The sequence below is a fragment of the Anarhichas minor genome, unplaced genomic scaffold (genome assembly GCF_050575085.1).
Source record: "Anarhichas minor isolate MPS153535 unplaced genomic scaffold, ASM5057508v1 ptg000033l, whole genome shotgun sequence".
Lineage (NCBI taxonomy): Eukaryota > Metazoa > Chordata > Actinopteri > Perciformes > Anarhichadidae > Anarhichas > Anarhichas minor.
The window spans coordinates 2,521,967-2,542,591 of record NW_027466479.1 but is presented as its reverse complement, the minus strand read 5'-3'; the positions used below and the strand labels follow the sequence as shown (position 1 = coordinate 2,542,591).

The 20,625-nt window shown below is 42.3% G+C and overlaps 3 protein-coding genes across 7 annotated transcripts in view; 2 read left to right on the top strand and 1 right to left on the bottom strand.

The window, feature by feature from the left end:
* Positions 1 to 494: 494 nt before the first annotated feature.
* Positions 495 to 6,739, bottom strand: chtopa (chromatin target of PRMT1a). Its single transcript, XM_076105479.1, has 6 exons — positions 6,451 to 6,739; positions 5,578 to 5,667; positions 4,361 to 4,511; positions 1,854 to 2,028; positions 1,611 to 1,772; positions 495 to 1,486 (listed from the first exon to the last, which is right to left on the bottom strand). The coding sequence occupies exons 2-6, from the start codon at positions 5,640 to 5,642 to the stop codon at positions 1,275 to 1,277; spliced, it is 765 nt and encodes a 254-aa protein (XP_075961594.1). The 5' UTR covers positions 5,643 to 5,667; positions 6,451 to 6,739; the 3' UTR covers positions 495 to 1,274.
* A 28-nt stretch (positions 6,740 to 6,767) lies between these two features.
* snapin (SNAP associated protein) lies at positions 6,768 to 9,934 on the top strand. 2 transcript variants are annotated; one of them, XM_076105481.1, is made up of 5 exons: positions 6,768 to 6,927; positions 7,343 to 7,389; positions 7,509 to 7,627; positions 8,457 to 8,541; positions 8,896 to 9,934. In XM_076105481.1, exons 1-4 carry the CDS (start codon positions 6,812 to 6,814, stop codon positions 8,490 to 8,492), a joined length of 318 nt encoding a protein of 105 aa, XP_075961596.1. In that variant the 5' UTR covers positions 6,768 to 6,811; the 3' UTR covers positions 8,493 to 8,541; positions 8,896 to 9,934. The 2 variants fall into 2 exon arrangements, with proteins under 2 accessions (XP_075961596.1, XP_075961595.1); XM_076105480.1 differs by lacking the exon at positions 8,457 to 8,541 and having other exon boundaries at positions 6,769 to 6,927.
* A 3,932-nt stretch (positions 9,935 to 13,866) lies between these two features.
* The window catches only part of smad10a (SMAD family member 10a), a 33,130-nt gene continuing 26,371 nt past the window's right edge, over positions 13,867 to 20,625 (top strand). For 2 of the 4 annotated variants that reach the window (XM_076106057.1, XM_076106054.1), the window contains exons 1-2: positions 13,868 to 14,288; positions 18,499 to 18,574. In XM_076106057.1, coding sequence (XP_075962172.1) covers positions 14,285 to 14,288; positions 18,499 to 18,574 — 80 coding nt within the window. In that variant the 5' untranslated portion in view covers positions 13,868 to 14,284. Of the gene's footprint in view, positions 14,289 to 18,498; positions 18,575 to 19,324; positions 19,376 to 20,625 lie in introns of all 4 variants that reach the window. The other 2 variants (XM_076106053.1, XM_076106052.1) reach the window with 2 other exon arrangements.

Sequence of the window (20,625 nt, the reverse complement as noted above, 5' to 3'; positions counted from 1 at the left end):
CATTAAAAAACTCTCATGGGATGTGTACACCAGGACAGGAGGCTCTACAGCGGGGGATTAAAGCTGACCAGAACATCACTGGTACCGTCTACTGAGCATCAATGATACTGTGAGCCCAAAGGATATTAAAAGACTAAACCCAGCGAGCCTGTTCACCCCGCTGCTGTCTGGGAAGAGTAGTATAGTTTGGGTTTTTTAGTGCGTATTTTCTCATGCAGCATGATGGGACTACACACTGCATTTCGTACAACCCTGTTGCACAATGACAATTTATTAACCTTGTGCTTGTCTCATGCAACTGATGGGTTACACAGACAACCATCACCTCTGGGGTCAGTAAGGTTAACATCATCTACCCATCTACACTGGGGAAGGATCTCATGCGAGTGCATGTTTTTGGACTTTGCCATTACTGGCTAATTGAATTATTGATACACAACATATCAACTCACTCCATTTTTACTCAAGGCGATTAATTCATTCAATTGACACACTTAGGGAAATCCTATCCATTTTAATTAAAACCTATTTCACTTGCTTTGGATAATGTTATACAAATGCTCTCAAGTACAAGTTGAGAACGTCAGCAGCCCACTGAAGCACGCTGACAGGTGGAAGATACAGAGGAACAAAAGACTTCAAAGTACTACATCTTTAAATACAAAACAATGGCAAATGGAAACTCTTTGCTTACATTCTTTTAACAAATATTTTAGAAAAGGTTGCATTGCAAATGTTGCCAAGACAGGCCAATAAATGAATCCTTAAAAAGGTCTGAGCACGCTAGTGCTAAAATCACATGTAAAATAAAAGTTTAAAAAACAAACCGGTGTAATTCAAAATTGGTTTCAACAGAAGTTCAAACACATCAACTAGACCATTGACCATTATAGACATCTGTCCCAAACGATTGAAGTGTTTTTAAGGTCATATATTAAAAAAAAAAAGTAATAATGATTATAAAAAATGATGTCTACAGACAGCAGAGTTTGTTAATGTTTAAAAAGGTCCCACACACATTTATTCCAGATTTAAAAGAGAGTTTGCACGAGCAGGTTGATGCAGAATTGAGTAGTGGTCGAAGCACAATCAAGGGAAACCTTGATTTCTTGCTGTTCCAAAGCTAAGAGTCCTGGACCGTCACCACTCGTCTAAATTACAAAGATGATCAATTGGGAGCCCATTAATCTGGTGAAAAACTACAATGTATGTGCGAGTTCAGCTGTACAGTTCTGCAGTGACTCTAGACGTGTCTGCTTCAGAGTCCTTCAGCGTCACTCCATACTGTCTGGGTCTGCCTGGGCCATGTAGGCGTCCAGCTCAGCATCCAGGTGGCCTTTGGTCTTTGACATGTAGGCGTCCAGCTGGTTGTCTAGTTGCTCACGGGTCATAGCTTGTTGGCCAACACCTCGCCCTCGTCCGCGACCACCTCGACCAGCAAAACCACCACGGCCACGCAGTCCCCCACGGCTTGTTGCCCCACGGCCTGTCCACCAACGCACACAGCATAGTGATCAATAGTCAGCCATTAAACTCAGTCTATTTAAGATCATTCTGTTACAACTTTTCCACACTTCAATAAGAGAAAAGTAAAACAGTCATCCCCTGACCTCGGGCTACTCCTCGTGCTAGTCCTCGTGCTGCTCCTCTGGACAGAGCTCCTCCTCCTCTTCCAGGAGCTCCTCCACGGTGGCGGCCTCCTCTACGCATTGCCAGACGGCCAGCAGAGCCACGACCTCGCATGGGGCCACCTGTAGAAGACACTCGCTTGCCTGTGCAACACAAAGACATATGGTCACTCAATGCAAACCCAGGACAAACAGTAACCACAAAGAGTTGGGATCAGATTCTACCTCTCAGGGACAGGGCTCCCCTCATCACTCCCCCTCTGGCTCGTCCTCGGAGGCCGCCCCTGATCATCCCTCGCATTCCCCCTCTACCTCCAGCAGCTCCTCCACGCATCAGAGTCCCGACAGGCCGGCCCAGCCTGGCCTGGATGTTGCTCTTCCCCAGGCGCTGCTTCAGGCTCTGACAATTTATCCACAGATTTTATTATGACAAAATGAAATCAGCCAAACAAGGTGGGCAACTGTGAGGAAATGTCATGCTACAGGTGATGGTTACAGGCGCTCAATCAAGGCCACGTTCAAGAGACAGTAGCCCGGCGTAAAGACAAAGAGGACCGATGCATAGAACTCTAGCTCGAGTCCTCACTAAGACCAAGAAAGAAAATCCTGCTGTTGGTTTATAAAGCACTGTATGGTTTAGGGCCAAAATATATCTCTGATGTGCTGCTACCTTATGAACCATCCCGACCCCTTAGGTCGTCTGGGACCGGTCTACTTTCTGTTCCCAGAGTCAGAACTAAACATGGAGAAGTTCAGTTCTTCTGCTCCACATATCTGGAACAAAGTCCCAGAAAGCTGCAGGTCTGCTGAGACCCTCAGCTCCTTTAAATCAAGACTGTTTGCTGCTGCCTTTAATTGAACCAGATTCAAGGATATTAATCAATTTCTGCATTTTACTACTGTATTTTATTTCTTACACTGCTTTTTAGTGTTTTAAACTGCTTTTAATGTTTCAATCAATGTTCTTAATTGTTTTTAAATCTCCTTTTATTTTGCCTTATGTTTTGATGTTTTTAATGGTTTTATGTGAAGCACTTTGAATTACCTTGTTGTTGAAATGTGAGATACAAATAAACTTGCCTATGTAGATTCATGATTAAAACTGGTAGTACGCATTAACACTTGTATGCAGACGTGATCAGATTTATGAAGCTGCATCACACCTGATTCTGTTATAAATCTCAATCATCGTAAAACTGGGTGCACAAGCCTCATTTCCACTCCCACAGTTTGTTCAAGTGCGTTTCAACATCCATTCATGGCAATTGTTTGCATATCAATACTCCACCAGCTCATTAGACCCGTCTATGCGGTCCACACAGGCCAGGATTCTGTCCTCTTGTAGAGTACTCGCATGCTGGACATGTTTCAGCCACATTGTAACGCTTATGTCAATTTAATGACAACCTATTTACAATTTAACTAAAGCCAGTGTGCAGAATTCCACATTATCTAAGCACACAATCAAAGAGCAGATTCTCTACTAGGAACTGCTAACTAACCAATTGTTATGGTAGGAAATGTCAAACTGACATTTTTGGTTTAAAGTTGCATTAATCAATGTTTGGTGACTCAGTAGCAGAAAAACATAGCAGTTCCATATCCCTGGGTAACTAACATGTTAGCATACAGTTGGCTGCTTTCAAACCCAGGAGACACATGGGTGCTGCTTAAAGAAAAGTATTTTCACTGTGTCCATGTTGGGCAGTGAAGATTTTCTTTTAATGGTGCAATTTGGTGCATTCTGGTCATGATTTCTATCCCTAGAAAAGGACTTATTACCTTTATGCAGGAAAAGAAAGTAAAACATCTCACTTGAGCAGATATACTATTTCTCTCCTTACTAAACAAAGAACGTATACTTATTTTACCTACCAGCTGTATTTTAGAATAAAAACAGCTGTAGCTGTAAATATTATCTTCATCAACTTTAAAGGCTGTCAGTAAAGAAAAAAGTTACTATTTGTGTTTTTCATATTAACTAATGTGACTGGTCCCTCTTTACGAATACGTCTCGTGTCAAAGACGGACAGAGTCGCCCTGCTGGGGACGGAGGTAGAGTTTTGTTAAACCGTTTTCATTATAAAAATAAGAACATTCCAAACACACCAGTATTACACCGTACGCACACTCAACAAACACTCTCCCAAAAGGCAACAGTTCACAGAAGGCTACAAAACGGAAAAATCTCTCTTCTCCGTTGAACAAGGCCAGTTCCAGACATGGACTACGTACAAAAGTAGCGTCTCATGTTACGTCCTTGAAACACAGAAGTGCAAATGTTTTTGTGTTACATTACTTAACTGTGTGACCATGTACAAGGTGAGATATATTAGAATTATTGCTAAAATAGTGTCAGTCTGAATCGTCACATAAAAATCATAGAAATGCTTTATTTTTTTAAATCAGTAACTACCTGGTGGAAAATAATCCTCCGTCTGTCTTCATGCAGATCTGTGGTGATGTTTGTTCAAGTGGTGACGCTATGAACCATCATCCACACATGAGGCTTTGCTGAGCTGAGATTTTAGTAAGTAGTTTAATTCAAAGGGTAATCAAATGGAACCAAATTCCCATCCCGTATCATAACATTACTGAGAAGTCTTTTCTCAGACAATCAAGTAAATCTTTACAAAAATATAGCATCTGTGCAGGTCAGTCTACAGTTTAAAACATGGCTCTATGTGGGAACAGGGTCAGTGACCCTCAGCTCGTCTGATCTTTGCCCTCACCTGCTTGTGATTCAGAGCCGCTTGCACCGAGGGCCGGTTCTCCATCTGCTGGGCCAGCCGGCGATTGCGGGCACTGGCCAAATGCTGCTGTTGCATAGTGGCTCGAATGCTTACTGCAGCAGGCTGCTTGTTCTTCAGCATGTTAGTGAAGCTTTGGAGTTGGGAGGGAAAAAGAGGGAGGAAGTAAAAGAGGGGGACGGGGGATATACAGAGGAGGAGGAAGCAGGGTTCCACATCAAGTCAATTTCTCATAGAATGGATGAAGCCACACAGACTGGTGGCTCTTTGGTTATGCAAGACTTAGGTTCCACTCGTTGGCACTCATTTTCTCTCTCAATGACACGACCATCCAGAATGATTATACTTGAATTTAGCATGAGTTTTCAAACAAGCACAAGAAGAAAGGCCAACTAAGAGAAACTCACAGTAAAGACAGACTGAGGGACAGAAGCAGAAAGAAGGGGACAGAAGAGCGCAATTTGCCACTTACAGGCCCCCAGCTGACTGGCCGCGGTGTCGTCCTGCTGCAGCAGCAGAGGCCCTGGACTGGAGGAGTGCCTAGTACCCAGCCACTTACAGCATGGACCGTGACTTGTGGTTAGACCACGGAGAGACTCAGAAGGGAAGGGGAGCTCTTTGTCACGTCCAAGCTAGGACTGAGTATCTGGTCTTTTATAGACTTTGAGCAGAGAAGAGAAAGAATGAGAGAACAGGAGGGTGAAAAGGAGAATGTGCATCACTTTCACTGGTTTGAGAGAGGCAGACAGGATCAAGAGGTGCCCCATCTTTTTGGTTTAGTTTAAGCCTTCGTCTCCCCTTTATAGGTGTATACTTGATGTATACTGTGCTGTTTAAGTAACAGGGTGCAGGAGTGCCAGGGCATTTGTAGGACAGTGGTCTGGTCCAGCATAGGCTAACCAAGGCTTACCCAGAACGACCACTACCCTCTCCCCTTGTCCATATGTGTGCACTGCTCACACAAGATATTTGGCCCGGGCCAGCCCCTTCTTCTCACATTTAACTCTGCAGGTGCATCAAAGAATGTTGACGGAACCAACAAAGTTGAGTGAGCAGTGCACACACTGGGGACAGCCAGAATAGCATCCATGTCGGATCCGGTCCCCCAACAGTGGCCTTCCGTAGGGAGCACTAGAACCTTCACAAGGCTGGCCCTGGCCTCCGGTGTCTAACTGCTGACAGGGTGCGTGGCGCCTCACCGCTCGTTCAAGGACACTTTGGTGGTACTTTTCAGCACGACTTTTTGGGAGGAGGCTGCACTCATTTTGGCAGACTTCGCTTGCAGGCTCCTGGAAACAGACGGGACAGAAAATAAAACAGTCAACTGGTAGTCATGAGAAGGGAAGGGATTCAGATTCAACACTATTGAACCTGGCTCTATGCTGCAAGCACAATTGCTATATTTGAGATAATTACTGAACCTATACATAGTATTATTTCTCTCTGCCAGGGTGATTTAAACACTGTATGCTAGTCATGAATGTAACTTCCCTTTGGAGTAAACATGTTAAAACTACCAAACAAGTCATCTGAACCCAATCACAAGATGGTGGCCTCTGTGCAATAATCCCTAACACAGTAATGGGTGGACCAGGTGAAATGTTTCAACAGCTGCTGGTCTTCACAGATGGACAACCATAAGCAGCACAACGTGTGCCATGAAGTGATGAGAGCATGCATTTTGGATTCCAACCACCGAGTGACTTTAGTGCCACTTTCCCTGTACCCCTGCGGTCTAAATGAAGCAGAACGTTTGATAAAGTGCTCTGTGGTTGTTGGACTGAATGTCTCGATGCTCAGAGACACTTTAATCCGCTAGGTATTACAAGGAAGTGTGATACCGTCATTCACTAATGTGGTTTAGAGTCAAGAACACAGAGTACGCTTTCTATATGTGCTTACTCTTGATCCCAAGAAACTAGTTTAATTTAGCTAACAAAAACAAGTATAGTCAGACTTCTGATAGCCACTAACGTTACATCAGCAGCCCAATGTGTCAACCCAAGATGAATTAAGTAGCTCAATTACAATTCAAGTGCCTATAATAATCATTTCCAGCATGTTTTACTTACAGTGACTGATGCGTCGGTCGAGAAGAGCCTTGCGGCCAGCTAGGGTTAGCTTTAGCAGCTAGCAGGTAACGTTACCGGCGCAGTGTGGCCGGGTGGTTGTCCTTATAGTCTTGTGTTAAAATACAACATAGAATATGCTACCTTCCTAGCTAAGCGCTGTAAGAAATGAGCAAACTCTAGTTGAATTCGGGTCTTTCTCAGACTATTCGCAAAATGCTGGAACAGGTTCTACAGCGAGTCTCACTAAAATGGTGCTGCTAGCTTCATTTACCGACCACTGGAAGAAAATGGAGATGTCTGCAACGTCACGAGGACGTGACGTAGCTTCCGGTCTGTCTGCCAGTGTTGTTGGGTTACTAAAATGGCGACAGCGGCTGTAGTCGTGACTTCCTCCGGCAAAGATGTTGTAGCGGAGGGGCTGCTCGACCTCCTGAGACCAGCTATCCAGCAGCTCGACGTGCATGTACACTCAGTCAGGTAGACGCGGCTCCTTGTTGAATGGTGAACTGACGTTATTTAAACGTCTCCTGGATCACATCCCGGCTGTCGTCCGTGCTAGCAGCCCCTTGACTGTCTCGTGACTTTCCAGAATGTGTCAATCCGGTGCTGTTTATTATTTAAATGTTAGCGTTACTTTCTATACATCTGTTAGTCATGTCTCCCTCAGGTTTCATAAGCCTGTATTGTTTGAGCTTTGATGTGTCACATCTCCCATTCTGTTTCCAGCTTCTGTGTGTGCTTATTGTGATGGATGTTTGTTGTGTTTACAAATGATGAAGAGAACGTGGAACTGCACAACTATTCTACACTTGAACCGATGTAAACGGTGCATTTGTTTCTTTGTGTAATCTGTCCTTCCTCTGGATTAATGGGATTCTTTTCTTCTTCACAGAGAAAGCCAGGTAGAATTAAGAGAACATATAGACAATCTGGCCACAGGTAATTTATTGGATATATATATCAAACATAACATTTTTTAAAGATACATTTATGAAGTACATTAAATAACTTGTTTACTAACCAGGTCATGTGTGTCTCCTAATGTACATTCTTTGCAGAGTTGTGCCGGATAAATGAACATCAGAAGGTGGCTCTAGACCTGGACCCTTATGTAAAGAAGCTGCTGAATGCAAGACGTAGAGTAGTGCTGGTGAACAACATCCTGCAGAATGCTCAGGTCAGTGCTGTGGGACTTTTAAAGCTGCACTTATCAATATATTTTTTTACGATTACTTTTTTTTTTATGCAAAAGGTGTCACATTGACAAACCCACTGAGAATTATTACTGACTCTGTAGTTCCCCTCAGCTCTACAAGGCTTTTTAGCAACTTCAACTTGTTTGGGTTTTCTGGCCTTCAATCTGTGCTCTCATCACCCTGGTTTCTAGTGGCAGAGAAAAATCTCTAAAAGCAAACTGTACACTACCTGCCCAGTAGAAAACAGCAGACAGACTGTTAGAGACTAGCTGGTGAACACGGTGGAGCATTTAGCAGCTAAAGAGACAGGTATTTCCCTCAGTGGGTGGTGGAGACCAAAACAGAGGAAAAAGAGTTTGACCTACATTCAACAGATGGACACAAAGACTCCAAATGTTCGCCTGGCCGGTTCCACCGTTAATACAGTTACTGCTGAAACAGCCACTACTGCAACCATTGCTAATACCTGTCCCACTAAAACTAACACTTGAAATTATTAGTTGTAGTAGTACTACAACTGCTGCTACTACTATAACAACTTTTGCTAAAGTATGACTAGTATTATATTACTACCACCACTTAAGCCCCTTTTCCATTAGACAAAATCACAAACACCCTCTAGTATCTGGCTTTTGTGTTTAGTGGGAAAGGTTACCATCGGTATTCATTCCCAGGACAAGTGACTCTGCAGTAGTCACAGGTATTTATTGGTCCCAGCTCCGATTGGCAGTGATGTAAACATGACACCCGGGTGGAAACGCTAATTTTCACCCCTTTTCTGCTGCAACTCGTGACTCTTTGTCATCTCAGCCACAAATTGTCTGCCTCCATCCAAGAAGCGCCTGAACATTGTTCCAAATTAGTCACCACTGAGTTCCAAAGAAAGGCTGAAGAAGTAAGCACTGTAACATTTTCACTGGCCTCTAAGCTGCTTTCCACTGTGTTCTAACCCTGTTTTCCAGCACGTGTGTGATGTCTAATGTGACTCATTCGGAAAAAAACAGAAATGCATCCTTGTCTACTGGCAATTGGAAAGGAGTATATTGTCTTTTTTTAACAGGCTTTCCCGTCGTTAAAATAATGTAATTAATTCAATTAATTTTAAGATAATTTTTTTTTAAATAATGTACTACTGTACAACTACTGCTAATAACTATTACTATCACCCCTCAATGTTTAACAGAAAAAGGCACACAAACGGTAAGACAGTATATGAAACGACCACATAACCTAAACATTCTTTCCCCAGGAACGTCTGAGACGACTCAACCACAATGTGGCCAAGGAGACCGCTCGGCGAAAGACCATGCTGGAGGCTTCAGGAGTGTTCACCTCCCGCTCCCCCAGTAAACCCTGAACCTCCTCCTGCTCTGTGAACTGTCCTGACACATCATTACTGGAGACTGCAACAGGAGGAGCATGAGTCTTCCTTTGACGTTTGGTTAGCTGTTTGTCCAGTGACATGCTGGCCTGCAATGCTTTGTCTTATGTTGTAATCAAAATAAACATCCTGGCTGCTATCTGTTCTGCGTTAGGCAGCTGTAAAATGACAAAATACAACAGAATCCGCTTTACATTTCACCAGATAACACATTTACTCTACAGAATCAATAACTACTTAAACCAACGAGCAAGATAAACTAACACTTAGCCTGGGGTAATGTTGGGCACCAAAATATCAGATCCTTGTTTTGCTGCTGGAAGGTTTGTTTTTTTAAAGTTCAGCTAAACCGTAACTGGCAGGGATTTAAATGCAAGATCACAGCAACACCAACATCATGTGGCCCTCTCATGGATGTATTCAGATGACTACATGTACTATAATGCACTGGTCTGGCCACTGGGATTCATTTCAAATTGAACCGAGACCTCAATACATTACACAATCTAATGTGAACCTTGAAAATGTTGTACCTTTGTACTAAAAACAATTGACACAGCCACAACAATTGAATTCTGCAAAATTGTTTGTAGTTTAAACATCTCACAACATTTCTGATGCACATTTTGCATTTTCATAATTTACAATTGTTCAAATCAAATAAGACAAACTACAGTTGTATTGTTTGTATTTTGCAACATGTGGGATGCTGTTTCTTTTGTGTAAGTTGTTGCTGATTTTGTAAAAAATGTAAGTAACATGGAGGACTTAACTCTTGAAACGCTAGTGTTAGGAACACTAACTCAAAAGGTTCATCTTCCATTTTTAATGTAAATTAAAATGAATAAAAACTACATCCATAAATCAACATTAAAAAACAAATATTCATTAAAGCTACAATCAGGAACTTCTTTGTGTAGATTTTTGCTGTTCCAGGATGAAAGTGGTGTTTCCGAGCACCAGAATCCCTTAAGAAAACCTTGGTTTACTACAAAAGGGTCCAAAATTATGCCCTGCTCTGTCCTGGTTCTGGTTCTCCATTGCCTCCCAGTCCGTATCCAGCAGCACGGCGTTGGTATTTGCTGCCGCGAGGACTGCCGGAGCAGCGAAGCCTTGCTGCTGCCTGCAGGAGCTCTCCTCTCACCGGAGCTTCCAACTGCAGGTTGAAGGCGGAAGCGAAGCCAGATCTGGGTCTGTCCATGGAGACATAGCTTACTTTGATATAAAATTACTTTTCATTAGTTAATAGCATTGGTTTTAATCAAGAAAGTTTCACAATTTTAGAATTTCAATATTTTAAAGTAGAATGTAATCAAGTACTCCATGTAACTATAATTTAATTGCACATTTTCCAAAATATAATTGGGACTGATTATAGTTTTTTCCAATCTGAAAATCTCGTCTTGACAGAACATAGCTACTTGCACATTTGATAGTGTTATTTAGCAATATTGTCCTCTTGCAAGCTCTGGACTTGTGCATTAATTAACAACTGGTCGTTTGTCAGACAATTACTAACAATAACCCTGTGCCTGGCATCAGAAATGAAAGAATGAAATACGATACAATACAGAACTACAGTTGTGTTTTAGTTTAACACATTGAAGTGCAGTAAAGCCTGAACCCGTCAATCAAAGGCCTCAGGGGAACAGCATTTTTCATTTAGATTTGGAGGTGGCAAGGGTTCTGGTACATTTGAGATCAGCAGGGAGTTGGTGCCATGTGCGTGCAGCAGCTAAAAGCTGCTTCAACCTGTTTGGTTCTGATTTGATGTTCTACCAGTTGACTGCTTCTTAAAGATCCGGGCCCTGCAGAAACATATTTTGGCTCGAGATTATTGAGTGATTTATTACCTAGCACCAGCATATACACGTAGTGTAAAGATTTAAGAACAGGAGTAACCTGCTTGAAATGAAGGCATGAATGAGTTTGGACATGAGACCTGTAATTCTTGCTATGCTTGAGATAATAAAATTCTGATTTGTTCAGATCTGAGTCTATTAAAAAACGAACTAACTTATTTTTGTCTTGCTACTAGCAGAGTGCTATGGTAGCCAAAAGAGGACCAACAATGTGTGGACAGACGCTGAAATAATTGTCTGCCAGAACTTTCACTTTCACTCCTTTTTCGCTTTCTGCTGCTTCCCCTCTCAGTATTTAACAGCCTTCTCTGTTGTTCTGGTGCGACGGAGGAGTTCTACACCAAGACTCGACAGTGTGATTGTTTCGATGGCGAATGCTTCCTTGTTAGAAAGCTGTGACACTAGGGTAGCTAATACGTTACTGACAGCGTCGTTGTTACCACATCAATCCATGCAGGTCGGTAATGTCTGGACACACACATCCAATCGGATCACTTGTTAATAACAGTGCGGAGTGTCTGTCTTAAAGATCTGATTTGAGAAACAGATCTGATTTGCCTGCAGTCTGATTGGAGCCCAGGGGACCATAGTCATTTGGTCAGAGAACTAGGTAAATGTGAGTGTCGTCTGCGTAGCTGTGAGAAGCAACATCATTGTTCTGGCTGGTCTCATCCAGGATTCGTAGCAAAAACTACGAAAAACAATGCGCAGTAATTAGTAGAATATTCGACAAATTATGTTATCCACGAAATCCTGAATGAAGACGTATAAAGACCGCTAAAGCACACACAGGGTGGGCGGGAGGGGAGGTCAATGGGTCCAACAAACAGTGATCTTTCGGCCATGAGGCCGCTGTTTGTTCCCCATGTGAAACGAGAAGTCAACGTTGATGTTTTTTTCACGTAACTCTGTGCTTCAGTTACGCCACTTCCGTTGTTATTTTAACCCGGACGACGGGTTTTCCTAAACCTATCTAAGTGTTTTCATTCCCTAAACCTAACTAAGTATTTTACGACCTTTTCCTGAAGTAGTTTTGTTGCCTAAACCTAACTGAGTTTCCTGTGAAGAAGGAAGTTTATTGAAAAGAAACAAGCGGAAATTGACACGTGTTGTAGGCTTTTGTAGGAAAACACATGAAAAATGAGGAGTAACTTCTTGTAGGATACCATATGAACCATTGTATGAGGATATGTTGTGTATGCAAATGGAGGTAATAGTGCAGTATGTCTGATTAATTGTTCATCAGAGTGATGGCCAGTGGAAAGAAGCTGTTACTGTGTCTGGTGGTTTTGGCGTACAGTGCCCTGTAGGTCCTACCAGAGGGGAGGAGAAGAGTTGGAGTTGCAACTGGTTGTGTCGGGATCATACACGGGTTGAACAATAGCGGCCTATGGTCCCTTGGGGAATCACATGTCATGGCAATCTGGATTTATAGGCACGTTTTTTTAACTGTAAACTAAATGATAGTACTGTACCATGACTCAACACGCCATCTACTGTTTTAAATCAGCCCTGAACCTTGCAAGGCCAATGTTGAGATAGATTTGACACGTTGGGACTTATCCTGAAAGTTATACAAGAAAGTTAATGGCCAACTCCTGCCTCAAAATCAAGGTCCTCCACCTGGCCCCTGCAATCCACATGTCAAAGTGTCCTTTAGCTGTGAGTGTGCATGTGAATGTTTGTTGCTCCTGAGGAACAGGTGGTACCTTAGACTCTTCCACCAGTGTTAATGAATGGGTTAATGCTGGCTTGTGTTGAAAAGTGCTTTGAGTGGTTCCTAAGACCAGAAAGGTGCTATAGAACTGCAGTCCAAATACCACCCCCATAGGTTTGGTTGTTAAAAGACTAACAAGACACATAACTATAAATGCAATAATACTCATTCAGTGCTAACGTAGGCACACTGACCTCCTCTGCCCCCTCTAGAACCACCCCTGGTTTAAGTTAAACTTCATTTAAACCGTGTCTGCAGGGTCTCAGTGCCCCTTCCATTGAAAAATACAGACATGTTCCACTCCTCTGTGTTTCAAAGCTCTGTTTATGGGAGCCACTGCATTCTCTGGAAAGCTCTGCTGACATAAATGTGTCGTAGCAAAGCAACACAAAGAATGACGAATGATATTAATCTGGTTTGATATTAGGTAATGAAAAGTGTGTAAAAGTTTAACATAATAATGCCCACATATTGCTTGTGCTTTTTAGGTTTTGTGTGATATTATTTGCTGTTTCTAAGATAAACATTATTGTCAACTTTTTGAGTTTGTGCAAAACGGTTTCTTACATTACTCATTTGTCAACAATCTTATGAAAATAAGGCAAAGTCTGGAATGTTCATTGCATCCCACAACATGAAAGTATTGGACAGAATTTATAACAGATGATTTCTCGTTCTTAGCACCTTACAACCAACGCTGTCTGGATGATAGCACTGGAAGAAAGGCCATATTCAAGTAGAAAGAGATCATTTTAATTGGGACATGGATTTCCTAGACAGCTGCAGTATAGGAAAGCAAGCATCCATAGCCTACTATATTTTATCAGTCTGGTCGACTCAGAGAGGACTCCACATGGCGTCATGACGTCATAAAAAAAATAAATCATAAATACTTCTCAAATACCGGCATCAGTAGGCTATCCAATCCCTGTAGAGCTTCTGTCATGTTCTTGAAATAAAATCACTTTGAATCACAGTCTGTGCTATTATTGAGCCTGAGGAAGCTGTAATGCAAAACGCATTGTCTGTCATACAATTGTACATTTTGCAAGACTGAACTAATACATTTCTACCATTATCACAGAATATGGCGTATTTTCTTAAGCATGTTAACTCTGACCATTGAAGAGTGGACTGCTCAAGTAACAGTTGCAGTTCGTGTGTGTGTGTTGGGGTGGGGGTGGGGGCTAATCTCAGCGGCGCCACCTTAAAAAAACAGTCTCGCGGACCTGTCAATCTAGACGAACCAGACAGACCCTGGCTCGCGGCCCTGTTGTGAAAACTACTACGTTATTGGCCGAAAGCGGATTCCCAGTGAGACCTGACCGCCTATTGGTTGCAGCATGTCGAGACACTGACGCGCACGACGTCTCCCGTCTATTGTTATTGTGGCGTGCGCGAGGGGAACAGACAGGATGCACGAGGAGACAGTAGGGCTGATAAAAGGCTAAAACAACCGAGAAACATCAAGCTAGCACAGTGCAACGTACGAGGAATAAACATTAGCTCGGTCCATTACAGGGCTTTAGAACAACGAGCCCTGGAACGCAGAGCAGCACCCAGGTCTGATGCAAAGAGTATGAACACAGATAGCAGCTCTGGTCAACACACAACACGTACAGCTATCTAGAGTACAACAGCGATCTTTTTGTCCAACTTCTTCTCTCAACTCTGGCTGATGTGTAAGTACAAACTATGTATCTCCATCTCGTCCTTCTCCTGCCCTCTCCAGCGTTGCAGCCAGGATAGCCTGACCGAGAATATGAGGGGGAAGTCGGTCACATTAGCTTGCTAAATTGTTGCTTACTGTAACCTGCTTTTATTCGCAACAAATGTTCGGTTCCGCTACCTCAGTCTTCTAATGATACCGCTCATACATCTGCTCTTTATCTGATTACCTTCTTTGTTAAACTTCAAGCAGTCACACAGATGAGTCCTCGTACAAACAGAAGTTGTGTCTTAAATGTATTTATTTGTCAGATTAGCTGGGTCTCGATCCTGTCGAGAAAGGGTTCGGGTTCTCCGGTACGCATGTCAACCGGTCTGGGATGTCAGTGAAGTGAATGCACGGCCTGGACACTGCTCAGGTTGTGTGAGGCACATATGATCGCATCTCCAGACCAATCACCTTGTTGGAATTTTCATTTGAAGCATGAGGCCCTCCGGGTATCAGATGGGTTTTAGACGTCAGGGCCCGCATGATAAACAGTATGTTTAAGAGGAGCGTGTGTGTGTGTGTGTGTGTGTGTGTGTGTGTGTGTGTGTGTGTGTGTGTGTGTGTGTGTGTGTGTGTGTGAATATATGTAGCAACAGTTACCTGTGACTGTCAGCATAAGGCGGTTTGCTGTATCAGTTATTAAGCTACAATAAAATGACCATGTTGCAGGAAATAACTGATCGCCCTGTACAGTATGTTTGGTTGTAAATTAAATATTGTATCTATTATTTACAGTATTGAAACAAGATTCCATGTTCAAATGAGGTACATGTACGTGATACGTATGGTAGGCTGTGAAGTCACTACGTACATATTCACATACTGTAGCCTACTGTACATGACTTAAGTTTTTCCAATGATACAATTGTTCTTATTCAATTCATTTTAAGAATTATAATTCAATTTGATACATATTTTAGTCTTTAGAATATCAGAAAATAGTAAAAGAAATGCTCTTCACAAGTTCCGAGAGATGTTGTGTTAACTATCATGGAGTCAAGACTACATGCACACCGCAAGCCTTAGTGCTCAATTTGGATGTATTGCTCAGATACTTTTGGCTGTCCACATTATCTTTTAAATGAATGTAATCTATTTCAGATCACAGTGTGAACTGGTCACGGTCCTCAACTGACCCACAGGTGGAAAAGACAATAGCAAAGACATGCAGTCAGCGTAAACATAGGGCTTATGTGCAGGTCACAATACGACCCCTTAATACTTATGAGGTCTAACACTTCACCGGCTACCTCCAATGCAGCTGTCTTCCATGTTGGTATTCACAGAGTGACTCCCGCCAATGTAGAATTGTGATGAATGCAACCTGGTGTCACAGAATACGTGAAGTGACCACGACCTGTTGACGGGGAATTACGTGTTGGTGGCACGTAATCAATTAGGATCCTTTTTCGTGATGGACACAAATGAAACGCATTTACGTGAATATGCAACGACCAGAGCTAGTGGCATAGTATTAACAGTGAAAAAGACTCTTTCCAGTGGGCAGAAGGGAGGTAAACAAACAAACGGGACCGTCAACCATGGGTTCACAAAGAGAACTGGATACAGCACTGGAGCCGGGCTCTGCTCGTTCTTATGAAAGTTGCTCACTGGTGCATGAAGCTAAAACAGGTTTGATTTCCGAGTATAAAATTAAATATAAAAATTAAGGAAAATAACTCCAACATTGTTGTATTTTTCAAAGTTCAAGACCAAAATTGAAACTTTCAATTTCAAATTTTTTTTTTCAAATGATCAAAACTTTTGGCCTGGATTTGGCTCCATAGAGTTACAGAGATGTCTCTTTCCCCAATGTAAGTTTATGGGAAAAAGTCTTTCTGACCCGAAAATTGTAATTCCATCGTTTGGCCACTTTGTAATATTCGTGTCAAAACCCGGCGCTCTTCGTGAGGCCTTGCTTTCAACCAGGACATGTAATGTGTTAAAATTACGTTTCAGCAGTAATGTCAAGAGGTCGTGGTCATGTCACGTATTTCTGTGAGACCATGTGACGTAAAAGTTGCATGAATTTCATTATAACTGTTCAGACTGAGGTCGCATTATAAAGAGATCCGACCTGTATCTGGTTTAGGATCACAGGAGAACATAAGTGGCCCAAATCAGAATTGAACAGATCAGAGTCCATGTGATTTGTGCTGTTAACGCGGTTATGAAAAAAACACATCTGAGTCACATATGCAAAAAAGTTGCCGTGTTTGTGCGTATGTGTTGTTGTTGCTGGCTTGTGTGTGTGTGTGTGTGTGTGTGTGTGTGTATCAGTACCTGGACAGTGGAGGGTCTGGGGGGTTGTGTATTTAGCTCCTACATTAGACCCTACATCACATACTGCCGGTTAAATAATTAAAGTCAGGCTCAAAGTCAACTCAAAAAGTAGCACCGTGGAAGGGCCATGTTGGATAACTTTATAAATATCAACAGGTCCCACGATTCACAATCACTTTGCTAACATATGACGCCTTTCCATCTCTGTTCTTAGGTTCTGGTCAGATTGAAGGCACCTACGATTTGTTTCTCAAATCCGATCTTTAAGACAGACTGTTGGCACTGTTATTTGAAAGTCATTAGATCGTATTTGTGTGTCCTGACATCCCCCAGCTATCTGCATGGATCTGCATTCTGTGGTAACGATGTAGGCGTCAGTAACTACCTACCTACGCTGGTGACTTTCCACGGTGAAACATGAGAAATAAAAATTAATCATTTAGCCCTCCAAACAATTGCTCTGCAATCACACTCCATCACACAACAACAAGAAAGCAGCTGAGGAGCACAGGAAGCTGTATGTTGTGATGTTCCATGTTGCAGTCATGGCAGGCATCACTGCGAAGCAAGAGACCTGCTCTCTCTTAGGTCTCCTCCTCTTTTCTCCCTGTTAAAGGGTTTTTTGGGGGAGTTTTTCCTGTTCCGATGTGAGGGTCAAAGGACAGAGGATGTAGTATGTGTATAGATTGTAAAGCCCTCTGAGGAGAATTTGTGATTTGTGATTTTGGGCTATTCAAAATGAACTGAATTGAATTGAAAATGTAATTGGTTCCATCTGGTGGGGACATGTAGTCCTCGGGACCTTTTGATGAAGATAGGTGGCCTGTTGACAGGTGTTGTCTTCAGAGTATGTTGTCCAGTAAATCAAAAACTGTGTTGCTGATAAGAGCTGCCGTTTGTTTTAGTGCCATCTTTAATTTCCTTGTATTTAGTTCACATTTTAAACATTTTCTTTGGCACCCTTGGAATCTCTTGTGTTCCATGCCGTCAGATATCCTTCAAAAATAGTTTTGTGTGTTCCGGTAGGCTCCTTTACGTCTTGCCTGTACTGAAGCCCTTCCCCCAAAGGGCCAGCAGACCATTTATTTCAGTGTCTGTCCACAGGCAGTTGTTCTCTTACATGTTGTAAGAGCAACATGGCTGGACTGAGGCGCATCTGTAGAAATCTGATTGGAATCGCATTTCAAACCACCTCCAAATGTTGTTTGGATGCGATTTGGCTTTTTTGACTTTTCTTGTCCAGATTTTCTAGAATCAATCTGGATATTCCAAAATAATGTATTTGGGCTGGCAGTCTGAACAATGCCTCAGTGTCTCCTCTTCCATTTGACTTAGCACTTCATCAAAGTGAAATGACTCGCCATCGGCCTCTAAAGAACTCACGCACTAATGCCCCATTGCACTGAGCTTTGTCGAGTTTCCTTAAAAGAGTCTGCCGCACACAGTTACAGAAACATCATGGCTGATTGGATCAGATGTACATAGCCGTGCATGTTTAAGGGTCATTTAGAATAGCAAGTACCATTACTTTGGATGATGAACAAAACAGTATTATAGTATTATATATTCTGGTTGTCTGAAAAAGCCTGAGTGAGGTCATCGAGGTTTGATGTCTCTGTTTGGATTTGGAGACCACTAATTTATAACAGAACTCAGCAAGGAGGGTCTAAACTAATACTTTCATAACTTTGCAATATGGGAAATCGTAAGAGTCCGTGTTATTAGAGCTTTACCCGTACCAGGGACTAAAATAATGTGACCATTGTTGTATGTGGTATTGCAACTTTGAATATAGTAAATGATTTTAATACAACTGACAATCTTTAATAACTGTTGGATTTTCACACTTAACTGACATCCACTAATTCCCGGTCTCCCCACTCTACTAACAGGGTCTGATTCAGAGCTGGGCCATCATGATGCCAGTGAACTTTCTGGTCACTCATTGGCTGACCAACTTAATACCAGGTAAGGAGGACAGCAAACATGTATGACAGCAATACCAAGTAATACCATCAATTGACCAAAACTAATAGCAGGGTAGCTATTAGCTGATATGCCTTTTACACCTTGAGCGTTCTGAATGGATGAATTTACTTGAGCTGCTTGACTGTAGTTAGAAACTGTGAAATAACTATAGTGTAATTAGAGAATTACTATAAGGTATAACTGATTGTCTGTGAACTGATATTCATCAAGATACAGGAAGCAGCAGAAATGATACTATGTTGGCAGATAGATTGATGGAGTCCAGTCTCACCCCATACCCCAGATTGTAGATTGTAGCTCGTAGCTCCATATTTCCTATATTCTGAGCCTTCTGCTGTCTTGGTTCCTCGCCAAGATTGCCAAGGCTGCCTAGTCCATATGCAAATATGGACTTTTTCTAGGGAGATTCTTTAAAATAATTGTCCAAAGCGTGAAGTAATGAGATTAAAAAGATTCACTAAATCAAGAAAATAGCAGAAACAATGAACCCTTGCTTTTTTGTGTGTGTCTGTGTTGATATGTGTGTATGTGTATGTGTGTATCAGTACCTGTACAGGTGTTTGTGTATTTAGCTCCTACATTAGACCCTCAATCACACAGTGTCAGTAGTTCTAAGGGCAAGGAATTATTCAAAATGATCCAATAATTAAAGTCTTTACAGAATGATAATAACACAAATATAGCTCCAAGCGGCCGTTCCGGGTACAAGCCCTTTTCTTTGCTCAACAGAAGGAAGCAGCTCAATTGCCCAAATCAAAGCAGCAGGCAGCAGCAAGCGGGGTTTGTACGACCAAAGTCATTTCAGCTGGTTTAATTCTGTCTAAGGAGTTGTTCATCATGAAAATGTATGCAGCCTTTTAGTAATTGAATCAGTGTACCATCAGTCCTATTTCTTGGCATTTGGGGAAATGTTTCGACAGCTTAATTAAAAATATCCAGCAAGTTTGGTGATGTTTGGACAAACTGTCATCAAATTATTGCCAAATTTGCATCAGGCCATTGCTCATGTGTGGAACTGTCACGGTATATTTCAGTTTGTTGGCGTTAGGTCCGTTAATGTGCTGAGCATGCCCATTTGAAGTTCATCGGTCAATATCTTGGAAAACAAATACAATATCAACATGCTTTTGATAACTTTTGATAAGTACTGATAAGTAGTAAGGTGGCCGTCAGACCTACAGTTTCAAAAATTCAAAATGGGGGAAAATGGCAAACTTTATGGCCCAAGAGGCTTTTTTGTAGAGCACATTGAGCTGGATATGTGTGTCAAATTTCAAGTCAATCGGACTGTGTGAGGACTGTGGCCTATCCCAAACGAAGCTTTTGCTGACATTTGGGGATTTCCCTCAGTAAATATATGAGTTTCTCTGATCTGTTATGTTTTATGGGCGTCTGTGGCTTAGGAGGTAGAGCGAGTCTTCCACTAATCAGAGGATTGGCGGTGATCCCTTGCTTCTCCAGTCAGCATGTGAAAGCGTCCATGGGCAAAACCCCGATGCATGGTAGCCTTTGCCATCAGTCTATGAATGTGTGTGTGAATGGGTGAATGATGTAGTGGATAGACTTAGTAAATTAACTTGCATTTATATAACTTTTTTCCCGTCTTCCGACCAGTCAAAGGGCACTACATATCAATGCTCAAACATTCACTCACTGATGTCATGCAAGGTGCCACCTGCCCATCAGGACCTAAACCAATGCACATTCACGCACACTCACACACCGATGGCACAACCTTCTGGAGCAATTTAGGGTATCTTGCCCTTAGAAACTTCAACAACTGGAGGAGCCGGGGATCCTTCTGATTAAAAGACGACCCGCTCTGTGGCTCAGACAACAGTCGCCAACCCGTCGATCACGATCGACGGGTTGTCGATCTGCTATAGAGTCGATCTGCTATAGAGTCGATCTTGGAGACTTTCCCTGTCGCTCTCCAAAATAAAATAAAAATAAATTCAGAAACACATTGGGCCTCATCTCGAACATTTTCTGAAGTGTCTTCTGAAATGTTTTCTTACGGACTTCGGAAG

Bases quoted from the DNA above. Each gene is read 5' to 3' on its own strand.
- chtopa (XM_076105479.1), bottom strand. From the start codon at position 5,642: ATGAGTGCAGCCTCCTCCCAAAAAGTCGTGCTGAAAAGTACCACCAAA. The intron at 4,512-5,577 runs GTGAGGCGCCAC...CCAACTCCAAAG, and splicing joins AAAGTGTCCTTGAACGAGCG to CTTCACTAACATGCTGAAGA. The intron at 1,487-1,610 runs GTCAGGGGATGA...GTTGGTGGACAG, and splicing joins AGCACGAGGAGTAGCCCGAG to GCCGTGGGGCAACAAGCCGT.
- snapin (XM_076105480.1), top strand. From the start codon at position 6,812: ATGGCGACAGCGGCTGTAGTCGTGACTTCCTCCGGCAAAGATGTTGTA. The intron at 7,390-7,508 runs GTAATTTATTGG...CATTCTTTGCAG, and splicing joins TATAGACAATCTGGCCACAG to AGTTGTGCCGGATAAATGAA. The intron at 7,628-8,895 runs GTCAGTGCTGTG...TTCTTTCCCCAG, and splicing joins ACATCCTGCAGAATGCTCAG to GAACGTCTGAGACGACTCAA.